Source organism: Pristiophorus japonicus, chromosome 7 (assembly GCF_044704955.1).
Source record: "Pristiophorus japonicus isolate sPriJap1 chromosome 7, sPriJap1.hap1, whole genome shotgun sequence".
NCBI classification, from domain to species: Eukaryota; Metazoa; Chordata; class Chondrichthyes; family Pristiophoridae; genus Pristiophorus; species Pristiophorus japonicus.
The window spans coordinates 203639316-203652107 of record NC_091983.1 but is presented as its reverse complement, the minus strand read 5'-3'; the positions used below and the strand labels follow the sequence as shown (position 1 = coordinate 203652107).

Genomic DNA, 12792 nt, shown 5'->3' with positions numbered 1-12792 from the left:
ATCCGTGACAGAGTGGCACTCTCTCAGCACACTGCACTGGAGTGTCAGCATAGTTTTTTGTGCTCAAGTCTCTGGAGTGGGACTTGAACTCACAACCTTCAACTCAAAGGCAAGAGTGCTACCAACTGAGCCACGGCTGATACTAATGTACTTGAGAGGGTAGAAGGGAGAAATCAAGACAATTGTAGGTATCAGGAATTTAAGTTATGAGGAAAGTTTATTAATATTGGATTCGTTTGTTTGGAAATGAAGACTGTGATCTAACTGAAGTTTTCAAAAGGACAAAGAGAATTGACCAAAATTGAGCCAGACAAAAAGTTAGCTATAGTACAGGAGAAGGGAAGTCAGACAGATCTCTTCATATGAAAGGCAATAGATTTATGACATTGGTTACCAGGGAAGGCAACTGAAGTGAATATGAACAAGTTCAAGAGACAATTTGACGCAGTTGTGGAAATGGAACACGTTGAAGACTATATTGGAAAAATGGGTCAACATATCAAGAAGGGATAAGAAGTTAAGCTTATTGGCTTTTGCCTATTGCCTATTGCTAAAAATTCTTTTCGTCAGCTTATTTACAAGCTTGACTCCCTTTCTTCTTTCTTTTCTCTCTCCCACTGTAATTTCAGAAGCTTTAGAGTTATGAACTGGGAAATTCTCAGATCTCATTGTTCAGCTTTAGATAAATGAGGTTGTTCCTGCTGCACTAGCAGCAACGAGTGACATAGTGCAGCTGCTTTGAACCCTAATTTTCCAGAGACTACAGTAATTGAAGGCTGCGTGATATTAGTAATGGATGAAAATGAAATTCCTCTGTCCGTTATTTTAACAAAAACCTTAACCCATCTGGAAACAAATTTGTTAAAGCCTTCGAACACAATTGTTCATGTCTATTGTTTTAACAGACTCAGCAATTTATTACCGCAAGAGCGATTTGAACCCTCACCCACCCACCCCCCCGCCCTGCCCCTCACTTCCTCATGTTCCCAGTGTTCTTTCTACCGAGTTCTTGAATTGGATGCTCTTTATTGTAGCATTACTTTTCTGGACTGTAAATTCATGGAAACACCTGGGTGCTGTGCCAAGCAAACGAAATCCAATAGTCATTAAATTCATAGCTTGAATTTATTCTCTAGATCATAAATTCTGAAGAAATAAACTTCCCTTATCAACATTTCATTTCAACTCTGTTATTGAGCTCGAAAAGCCCGGCGGTGGAGATTTTTGTTTACAACCTCAATAGAAATTCAGCAGAGCACCGAGGCAACCCTCTATAAAGAAGTTCTCTTTCATCCTTATACATTGTCCCCATTCAGTCGTCTATATTTACCTTTGCTAGATATCTTCAACTTAGCTTCAACGTCAGAAAGTTCTCTCTGCACTTCGGTTAACTTGGCAACCTGTGGAGAAAAGATGCAGTTATGTGCAAAGAATGGGCTTGCTGGAGAACTCGATTGCTCAAAACTAAATACCAAAAACAGATGTGCAGCGTAGCCGACAAGGTATATTTTTAAAATCTGGTGCCAGGAGGAGCAAGAGAGCCCTGCCCAACACCACATTCAAAGAATGCAGCTGATAACGGACACCATTCCCCCTGCTACCTCGATCATTGCCGCTCTCCCCACAATGGACACTGATCGCCTACACGTCCCAACCCGATCATCGCTCTTCTCCCCCAGATGGAAACCATTTACCAACCCCCCCTCCCCCCGATCACTGCTGCTTCTCCGCCCCCCCCCACCCCCCCCACCCCCACGACGGACACAGATTCCCCCCTAGAGCTTGATTCTCCATCCCCAGCTGAACATTGCTTTTTACCCCGATTGCTGCTGCACTCCCACCAATGGACACCGCTATCTCCCACCCGGGACACTGATTCCTGACCCCCCTACCCCCGATGGACACTGCGCCCCACCCTGATGGACAGTGAGTCCCTGCCTCCACCCCGATGGCCGATGCTCTCTCCCCCCCACCGATGGATACCACCCCACTCCCCCCACAGTACATCGATTCCTCTCCGATTGCTGCTGGTGTCCCCCCGATGGACACCAAGGCCCCCCCCTCCCCCTGCTCCTCACAAATCGCAGCCACTCCCTGCACCTGAATTTTTAGACCACGACCATCTGACTCGGAGGCAAGAGCGCTACCACTGGTGGGGAAAAAAATGGCTGATGCTTTAACTGGAACCATTCAGACCCAGGTTGCTCCTTTATAGGTTCAATTCTTGTAGACTCAGCCAAATTTGATCATCTGTTCTCACAACTGTCGACTAGGATTTAGATTTTTTTTTTTAAATTCAGAGTGATGACTGGTTGTATGACTTCCTAATGCTACCACTGTTGAGCAGATCCAAGTCTAAAGAGCTAAAGGCTCCCATTTTAAAAATGTCCTCCACATCTCACCACATCAATTGTCTTCCATTCCCTTCCGTCCCTGCAAGTCCAGATAGTCAACAAGCTATTTGACAGAATGGGGAAAATTGTGACCGAGCACCAAGCTGTCTTCACCCAGCTGTGGCTCAGTGGGTAGCACTCTCGCCTCTGAGTCAAGGTTGTGGGTTCATAGTCCCACTCCAGGGACTTGAGCACAAAAAAAAAATAGGCTGACACTCCAGTGCAGTGCTGAGTGCTACACTGTCAGAGGTGCAGTCTTTCAGATGAGACATTCAACCGAGGCCCCGTCTGCTCTCTCAAGTGGATGCAAAAGATCCCATGGCACTATTTTGAAGAAGAGCAGGGGAGTTCTCCCTGGTGCCCTGGCCAATATTTATCCCTCAATCAACAAAAAAAAATTATCTGGTCATTTTCACATTGCTGTTTGTGAGAGTTTGCTTATGTGTAAATTAGCTGCCGTGTTTCCTACATTACAATAGTGACTACACTCTAAAAGTACTTCATTGGCTGTAAAGAGCTTTGAAACTTCCGGTGGTCGTGAAAGGCGCTATATAAATCCAAGCCGTTCTTTAACATCCATATACACAGATCTCCAAAAGGGGACACCAGTTAGCAAACAGGAGTGGGAATCCAGGCTGATGCTCCTCTCCCCAGTGCTGGGATGCTGAGGCCAATTGTAATGCCACAGTTGAGATCAGCAAACTTAGCACAGACTGGAATGGAGTTTAGGACCTGCCTGTAAGGCGGAGTTACTCAATTTTAACCAGCAGACCCATCGGGGAGATTTCCATGCCTTTCTTATGAAGAATTTTATAAAGCAGCAAGTACAGCAATGTGAAAAAGCATAGAATCAGAGTGTTATTTTGAATGGAAACTAAAGACATGGTTTGTTACAGTCCTTCAGGGATTCATGCTTCTGACGGGATTTCTAATCGTTTCTGCAGCACCTCATTCTCACGCTTATCCGACTCTTTCTTAACATACAAGATACTGACACTTTTTCTCGCCTTTATTAGCCGAGGCATAGAATAGAAGAGCAGGGAGGTTATGCTTGAACTGTATAAAACACTGATGAGGCCACAGCTAGAGTACTGGTCACCACATTACAGGAAAGATGTGATTGCACTAGAGAGGGTACAGAGGAGATTTATGAGGATGTTGCCTGGAAGGGAGAATTTTAGCTATGAGGAAAGATTGGGTTTGTTTTCTTTGGAACAGAGGAGGCTGAGGGGTGACCTTATTGAAGTGTATAAAATTATGAGGGGCCTAGATAAGAGTGCATAGGACGGACTTATTTCCCTCAGCAGAGGGGTCAATAACCAGGGGCCATAGATTTAAAGTAATTGGTAGACGGTTTAGAGGAGATTTGAGGGGAAATCTCTTCACCCAGAGGGTGGTGGGGGTCTGGAACTCACTGCTCTAAAGGGTGGTAGAGGCAGAAACCCTCACCACATTTAAAAAGTACTTGGACGTGCACCTGAAGTGCTGTAACCTACAGGGCTGCGGACCAAGAACTGGAAAGTGAGATTAGGCTGGATAGCTTCTTGTTGGCCGGCATGGACACGATGGGCCGAAATGGCCCCCTTCCGTGCTGTAAATTTCTATGATTCTATGAAGGGTGGAGTTAATATTGCACAATACTATGTGACACTGGTTTGTCTCCAGGTGTGCAGCAGTTGCACAGATTCAATTTATCTGCCACTCGGATCTGAATTTCCCTTGGTTTTGGAAGCTGGCTCAGAGTCTCTGGACAGTGCTCACTTCTGATGTCAGCATCATGAGGCACTCCTATTGTCAGAGGGGCACCATACTCAAAGGAGAAGCGGGTCAGAGATAGCATTACAACATTATAGATCTGATTCTCTGGGTACTATACAAGCATGGATTGAGGATTAGTTAACGAACAGAAAATAGAGTAGTAGAAATAAACGGGTCATTTTCGGGTTGGCAGGCTGTAACTAGTGGGGCACCACAAGGATCGGTGTTTGGGGCCCAGCTAGTCACAATTTATATCAATGATTTGGATGAAGGGACCAATAATATATCCAAGTTTGCTGATGATACAAGCTGGGTGGGAATGTAAGTTGTCAAAAGGATGCAAAGAGATTTAAAGGGAATATAGACAGGCTAAGTGAGTGGTCAAGAACATGGCAAATGGAATATAATGTGGAGAAATGTGAACTTTGGTAGGAGAAATAGAAAAACAGAGTATTTTTTAAATGGTGAGAGAGTGGGAAATGTTGGTGTTCAGAGGGGCCTGGGTGTCCTTGTACACGAATCACTGAAAGTTAACATGCAGGTACAGCAAGCAACTAAGAAAGCAAATGGTCTGTTGGCCTTTATTACAAGATTTGAATACAAGAGTAAAGATGCCTTACTGCAATTATATTGGGCCTTGGTGAGACCACACTTGGAGTATTGTGTACAGTTTTGGTCTCCTTACCTAAGGAAGGATATACTTGCCATAGGGGGAGTGCAACGAAGGTTCACCAGACTGATTCCTGGGATGGGAGGGATTGTCCTATGAGGAGAGATTGAGTAGACTAGGCCTATATTTTCTGGAGTTTAGAAGAATGAGAGGTGATCTCATTGGAACATACAACATTCTTACAGGGCTCGACAGGGTAGATGCAGGGAGGATGTTTCCCCTGGCTGGGGAGTCTAGAACCAGGGGTTACAGTCTCAGAATAAGGGGTCAGCCATTTAGGACTAAGATGAGGAGAAATGTCTTCACTCAGAGGTTGGTGAATCTTTGGAATTCTCTACCCCAGAGGAGTGTGGAGGCTCAGTCTTTGAGTATATGCAAGACGGAGATCGATAGATTTTTGAATATTAAGGGAATCAAGGGATATGGGGATAGTGTAGGAAAGCGGAGTTGAGGGAGAAGACCAGCCATGATACTGAATGGTGGAAAAGGCTCGAGGGGCCGAATGGCCTACTGCTGCTCCTAATTCTTATGTTCTTGTGATCTCCCTTTGAGAATGAATTCCCACTGGGAGCATTATAATCATAGAATCTTACAGCACAGAAAGAGGCCACTTAGCCCATCATGCCTGTGCCGGCTCTTTTGAAAGAGCTATCCCATTAGTCAGGGGTCACAGTCTAAGGATAAGGATTAAGCCATTTAGGACTGAAATGAGGAGAAACTTCTTCACGCAGAGAATTGCGAACCTATGGAATTCTCTACCACAGAAAGTTGTTGAGGCCAGTTCATTAGATATATTCAAAAGGGAGTTAGATGTGGCCCTTATGGCTAAAGGGATCAAGGGATATGGAGAGAAAGCAGGAGTGGGGTACTGAAGTTGCATTATCTGCCATGATCATATTGAATGGTGGTGCAGGCTCGAAGGGCCTGCACCTATTTTCTATGTTTCTATGGACTCAAGTTTCGGCCTGAGTTGCTCCTATTTTTTTGGAGCAACTAGTTTAGAATGGAGCATTTTAGAAATTGCAATTCTCGGCATTTAAGTTTGCTCCAGTTCTAGTGAGTTAGAATAGTTTCATTTTAGAACAGATTTTTTTTCCAAAAGGGGGCGTGTCCAGCCACTTACGCCTGTTTTGCAAGTTTAGGCAGCGAAAACTTACTCCAAACTAACTTAGAATGGAGCAAGTGTAGAAAAATCTTGCCTACACTTATAAATCAGGCGTAAGGAACGAGAGATAGTGGGGAGAGGGAAGGTTACAAACATTAAACACTTCACTTTTACAAATAAAGAGCCATCAATAATAAATGATAAATAAATCAACAAATCAACCAAAAAAGCAATAAAAATTTTTTTTTTTTAAATTAAAAAAAATTAAAAATCAATCAATAAATAAAAAATTAAGTTTCTACTCACCTATTGCAGCACCGGGAGCCCTCCAACAGCGTGCTGGGACGGCCCCCCCCCCCACCCACCCTCAGTGTCTCTCTCTCTCGGTCAGTGTCCCTCTCTCTATCTCGGTCAGTGTCCCTCTCTCTATCTCTGTCAGTGTCTCTCTGTGTTTCTGACAGCGAGGGGTGGGGGGAGAGAGAGGGGAGGGGGGAGGGAAGAGGAGGGGGGGGAAGAGGAGAGGAGGGGGGAGGAGAGGAGGGGGGGTGAAGAGGAGTAAGGGCTGAACGGGGGGGTGTGGGGGAGGGGAGGCTGAATGGGAGGGGGGGAAAGACTGAACGGGGTGGGGGGGGTGGGAGGCTGAACTGGAGGCTGAACGGGAGGGAGGGAGGTGGGGCGGAACTGAACAGGATGGAAGCCCGAGTCCCGATCTTCAATGTCCGGTGAGCCCATTCGGCCAGGGCTAGGGGCGGTGTGCTTCGGGCCCCTCCCACGCAGCCTGCAGATTCGGGCTGCGAGGAGCTACTGCACATGCGCGCACACTTTAGTGCGCATGTGCAGAGGTCTCGGCACTGTTTTCAGCGCCGGGACCTGGCTCCGCCCCCAAGCATTCTGCTGCGCGGTGCCAAGGGCCTAGATCGACCGGACTGCGGGGAGAATACCAAGGTTAAATAATAGGCGCCGTTTCTGTTCCAAAAAGTCGGCGCACCACACGGAGGTGCGCCGTTCTAACCCTGGGGGCAATCTTGGGCCCTATGTTTCGAGTTCCACTCTTTCCCATAGCCCTGCAATTCGACCCATTAGAACAGTAAATGTGGTCAACAGATGTAACGCCACATATCTAGACTCCAGGAACCTGCAGTTGTATCGCTTCCTGCAAAATTAAATTCCAGTCTGCACGGATCTTCTATGTGTCATGCTGAAGTGCGCAGTGGAGTCAGATCACCAATCTTACTCCAGGATTATGCTGTTCTTTTGCATCAAGTAAACCTGCTGCCTAATTTTCACTGCCAAGTAAAACACAAGGTGGCAGTGACCGGTCCAAGAGATGATGTACAGAAGAGCCATGAAATTCAAACAATCATGGAAGGACACAGCACAGGAGGCCATTTAGCCCATCGAACCTGTGCCAGCTCTTTGAAAGAGCTATCCAATTAATCCCACTCCCTTGCTCTTTTGCCATAGCCCTGCATACTTTCAAGTCTTTAATCAATTCCCTTTTGATAGTTATTATTGAATCTGCTTCCACCACCCTTTCAGGCAGTGTAATCACAACTTGCTGCATAATTTTTTTCCCCTCACATCGCCTCTGGTTCTTTTGCCACTTACCTCAAATCTGTGTCCTCTGGTTACCGACCAGAGGGTCACACTTCTCTATGTTAGATTGACAGGAGAACAGATTGAAACTACTGAAAGGGACATTTAGGACTGATATCAGCAAGTTCTTCATATGAAGAGTAATCAACTCAATGGAATGGACTACGGAGTAAGGGTGTGGAGGCAAACATCCCAGAATTATTTGAGAAATGTAGATGCTGTGACTTGCCGTGAAGGGGGGTGGGGGCGGGGAATTGTAGGCTCCTCCTGAATGAATAAACAAAAATCAGTGGAGGTCTTCTTTATTTCTATCTATCTGGTGTATTATCTCCAGGGAGGTCTCCATTATTGCCACAATGAACCAGGTACCACAAGTTGTGCAACATGACCTTGGAACAATGCTCCCCATGATTTCCTTTCCCCCCATCCCAAACAGGAAGCACTTGCTCTTAATGGAGCCCATCTATACCTCTTCTCCAAAGCATTATGTTGTTTCTGGGGCTGAGCATATCACTGAAAGAAAACCTTAGACTTTTACCAGCGACTCGTAAGTTTCCACTTTCTCCTCTACTTTCCCCGCTTTCTTCATTCTGTTGAGCCTCTTCTTTTCGATAGCTCCTGTCCGATCTAAGAAGGTATCCTCGTCACTGTCGTAGAAATCCTCTACCTCCCAGTTTTTAGATTTTCGCTTCCGAGAAACTGGTAAGAAAGCAAATTGTGAGGCTATTACTGAAGAGGAATAAAGGGACCTCTTAGTTTTGAAGCACAAAATAAAATGACAGAACTTTCTACTAATGATGAAAGTACCTCCCTCTTAATCGATACTATTAAAGTTTGTGTCCGTGCAAGTGTGCGCTTGTGTGAAGTGTTGCAGTGTCTGTGTATGGGTTTGTAAAGTTCTTTCAACCAGACTGTAGAATCAGACACCACTGTCCCTTTGACTGAACACGATGCACCGAGCACCGCCCACCAGTTGTTGCTTCTGCCGGTGGCTTTTCCCGAGATGACAGTCTAGTATTAACGGAATCTCACTGTTCGTACTGCATTGACTTTTGTGTTCGTACTGAGTTTACCTTCCCGTTCGTACCGCGTTTACCTTCTCATTTCAAATGAGTGCACAGTGTAGCTCATGTCATGGGAGAAGCATGACTCACTTATTACAATTACATGTCACCAATCAGTGACGAAGAACCACATTATCTGCTATGATGGAAGCCTTCAACTCAGCCTCTGGGAGTAGATAATGAAAACTGCAGATAACAGAGTTCCAACATATTGGTCCAGGAATGCACAGGACTGTAATAGTGTAGTGTAGACAGCACCTCCCTCATTCTTCTAAGATTATTCGACTGCCATGTACCGAAAGAACATCGGGTTGGAATTAATTTAAAACTGAACATTTATGAGTACAGCCTTCAATATAGACGGTTTGAAGAGTGATTCAAGATGAGTATTGCAGGTTAAGACTGGAATCATGAATCCAACGTGATGGGTCCGTACACATAATGTTCAGCCCGGGACCTGGATTTAAGCTCAGAAGAGGGAAGGTGGACAAACAATTTAGATTTATTGCATGGAAGGTGATGAATACATGAAACAGATTGCCCAAGGAGGCAGTGGAGTTGGATAGTAACAGCGCAGAATTCAAGATTGATAATATTTGGCACCGAACAATATTAGAGAATAGCAGGTAGAGTAGTATATGGGATTTTTTTTTAAAACCTGGGACCAACTACACAGACTGCAATCATCTTTTCCTGTACATTCATTTCTGTTTTCAGAGTTACTCAAATCAATCCTTTCCCCCAAACAAAAGCTATGTGTATTGTGTTAAATTGAAAATAAAATATTCCATCAGTGAGTGACACCTGGCTGTGGGCAGATTTAGTGCCCTCATCGAACATGATTGCTTCTCCAAACAACCTTTTGCATATTCTTTCTATGTGGTCATGCCATTCTGTTCCCTAGCACTTCCTGTCCATGAAAATCAATGTTTGCGATATTGATTTCATCCACCCCAGGGCCATGTGCAGATCAGTAATACAAGCTTAAGCATCGATCCAACTTACTAGATTATTGACAGCACAAAAATGAAATAAAATTAAACTAACACAAGGGATTAAAAGTGGACAGCTTTGCTATGTTTCTTAAACATGCTTCTTTACCACTATATCTTCATCATTTCTTAAAACACTTTGTGTTAAGTGAATCCATTTCAGAGAACACTGAGGACTGCTACCCTCAATTGTCGGGATAAGACCATTACGAAGTTCAAGTATTGTACAACTGCAACTTGTTTGGTTTAAGAAAATTCAGGATATGAATTAAATGGACGAGAATGTTTCAAAACCAGACAAGAGACGAACAAACGGTTTGTGATAACCATAAGGTTGTGTTATCTCAGCCTCCTGCTCCGACTTTAGTGAGGAGGACGCAAAGAGGCTGCAAAGGGAAACAGACCGGTTGTGTGAGTGGGCAAGAACATGGCAGGTGGAATACAATGTGGAGAAATTTGAAGTTATCCACTTTGGTAGGAAAAATAGAAAAGCAGATTATTTTTTAAATGGCGAGAGACTGGGAAATGTTGGGACCTGGGTGTCCTTGTACATGAATCACAGAAAGTTAACATGCAGGTGCAGCAAGCAATTCGGAAAGCAAGAGCTATGTTTACTCCTGTACTCCAATCCTTTTGTATTGAAAGTTAAGAAGTCTTACTGCAATTATATAGGTGCACTGTGTATAATTTTGGTCTCCTTACCTAAGGAAGGATATATTTGCCTTAGAGCAAGTGCAACAGATGTTCACGAGACAGATTCCTGGAATGTGAGGGATTATTTTATGAGGAGAGATTGAAGATACTAGACCTATACCCTCTAGAGTTTAGAAGAATGAGAGGTGATCTCATTGAAACGTATACAATTCTTAAGGGGCTTGACAGGGTAGATGCAGGGAGGATGTTTCCCTGGCTGGGGAATCTAGAACTAGGGGTCACAGTCTCAGAATAAGGGGTCAGCCATTTAGGACTGAGATGAGGAGAAATTTCTTCACTCAGAGGGTGGTGAATCTTCAGAATGCTCTACCCCAGAGGCCTGTGGATGCTCAGTCGTTGAGTATATTCAAGACAGAGATTGATAGATTTTAGGATACTAAGGGAACCAAGGGATATGGGAATAGTGTGGGAAGGTAAAGTGGAGGTAGATCAGCCATGGTCTTATTGAATGGCGGAGCAGACTTGAAGGCCTGAATGGCCTACTCTTGCTATTTCTTATGTTCCTATGCCTGCTTTCAGGTATTATAAAGTTGTTGGTTTTGAATTTTACAAATAGGAAAAATAGTGAACATTGGAAATCTGAAAAAAAATTTTTTTATTTTATTTATTCATGAGATAGGGAAGTTGTTGGCAAGGCATCTATCGCCCATCCCTAACTGCCCTAGAGAAGGAGGGGTGAAGCGCCTTCTTGAATACAACCGAGTGGCTTGCTAGGCCATTTCAGAGGGCAGTTAAGAGTCAACCACATTGCCATGAGTCTGGCGTCCCATATAGGCCAGACCAGGTAAGGACGGCAGATTTCCTTCCCTAAAGGATATTAGTAAACCAGATGGGTAAGACATTCCATTAGTTTCATGGGGCTAGAACCTCCACTTTTGTGCTTATCGCCCAAAAATGGGTGTTATTTCCGGCGTGGCGGTAAAAAAGGGTTTTCAGATTGCCGGCTTCTCGCCCATTCTCAAAACACCGAGTTTACATTTTTGAAAATGGGCGGTACCATGAGCAATATCAAATGGGTGGTAGCGTTAAATTTTTTTTTTCCTTCTGCCGTAAAGTGTGGCCGTCCTTAGCAACGGCATGGCAATGCTCGATTCTCACGATTCAGGAGGTCAAGGATCATCATGACATGCGCAGAAGAGGAGACAGAGAGAGAGCTCAGAGGCACTGAAAGCGTGTGTGGCTGTAGTGTGTGCTTATCTGGCTGTTGTGGGAGGCACGAGGGAGATTCACCAGTAGCAAAAAGCCTACTAAGCACCAAGAACATAGTTGGCACCGAGATTTTGTCCAACAAAGAAGATATAACATGGAAGGGATGGAGGAGGCCTGGAGCTGGTAGCCAGGAACACTGGCGGCAGAGGGCTCCCAGTGGTCCCCAAGCGCGGCACTCCACCTATAGATTCCGCACCACCACTGTGAACGACAGATGAGAGCAAGGACCAAGATCTTGCTTCTGCATCAGAGAATGTTGCCCCCTCGGCACCCCCCCGCTCCCGTACCCATGCAACGACTGCATCTGCCTTCATCCCCCTCAATGAGGCACTGCCTGAGGAGCTCCTCGGCCAGGTGCTGTGGAGCGAGGAGGGAAAGGGGTAGAGGTGGGGAGAAGAAGGGGAGGGGGCAAGGAAAGTGAGGTGCATATCCACAGGTGATGGCTGTGTTATATCTCCATCTGGGTGTAAGCAATTTGTTGTAATGTATGGGGGGCTGGGGACCACGCTCCTGCTTTGCCTTTGTATTCTGTGCTGCTGGGCATATTGACCATGTGATTTATGTCAATAGCGGAAAAAGTGGGATGTGGGCGGGGGTTTGGTGTTATTGGCTGTGTCACTTATGATTTCAGACCAATGTTGGTATTAAACTTTTGTTATTGAACTTAACCTTGTTGCGCATTGTCTCAGGTAGCTGAACCGTTACACACTGGTGATTTCTTACCGTGAAAGGATTAAATACAACTTATCAATCAACGTAAGCTTTAACTGGCATTAAGGTGATGGTCACCATTGATGTCTGAGCTGCACACACACAGCAGTCATCATCATCATAGGCAGTCCCTCGGAATCGAGGAAGACTTGCTTCCACTCCCAAAGTGAGTTCTCTGGTGGCTGAACAGTCCGATACGAGAACCACAGACCCTGCTACAGGTGGGGCAGACATTCGTCGAGGGAAGGGGTGGGTGGGGCTGGTTTGCCGTGCGCTCCTTCCGCTGCCTGCGCTTGACCTCTTCACGCTCTTTACGTTGAGATTCAAAGAACTCAAGGCCCTCCCGGATGCACTTTCTCCACCTCGGGCGGTCTTCGGCCAGGGTCTCCCAGGTGTCAGTGGTGATGTCGCACTTTACCAGGGAGGCTTTGAGGGTGTCCTTATAACGTTTCTGCTGCCCACCTTTGGCTCGTTTACCATGAAGGAGCTCCGCATAAAGCATTTGCTTAGGGAGTCTCGTATCTGGCACGCGAACTATGTGGCCAACCCAGCGAAGCTGATCGAGTGTGGTCAGTGCTTC

General features: G+C 45.4%; 1 protein-coding gene across 1 annotated transcript in view; it reads right to left on the bottom strand.

The window, feature by feature from the left end:
* The window catches only part of slc4a1ap (solute carrier family 4 member 1 adaptor protein), a 185300-nt gene that overhangs the window by 74055 nt on the left and 98453 nt on the right, over window positions 1-12792 (bottom strand). The window contains exons 7-8 of the mRNA XM_070885715.1: window positions 8061-8221; window positions 1331-1400 (exon numbers count right to left, since the gene is read on the bottom strand). Of these exons, the coding sequence (XP_070741816.1) occupies window positions 1331-1400; window positions 8061-8221 (231 nt within the window). The remainder of the gene's footprint in view (window positions 1-1330; window positions 1401-8060; window positions 8222-12792) is intronic.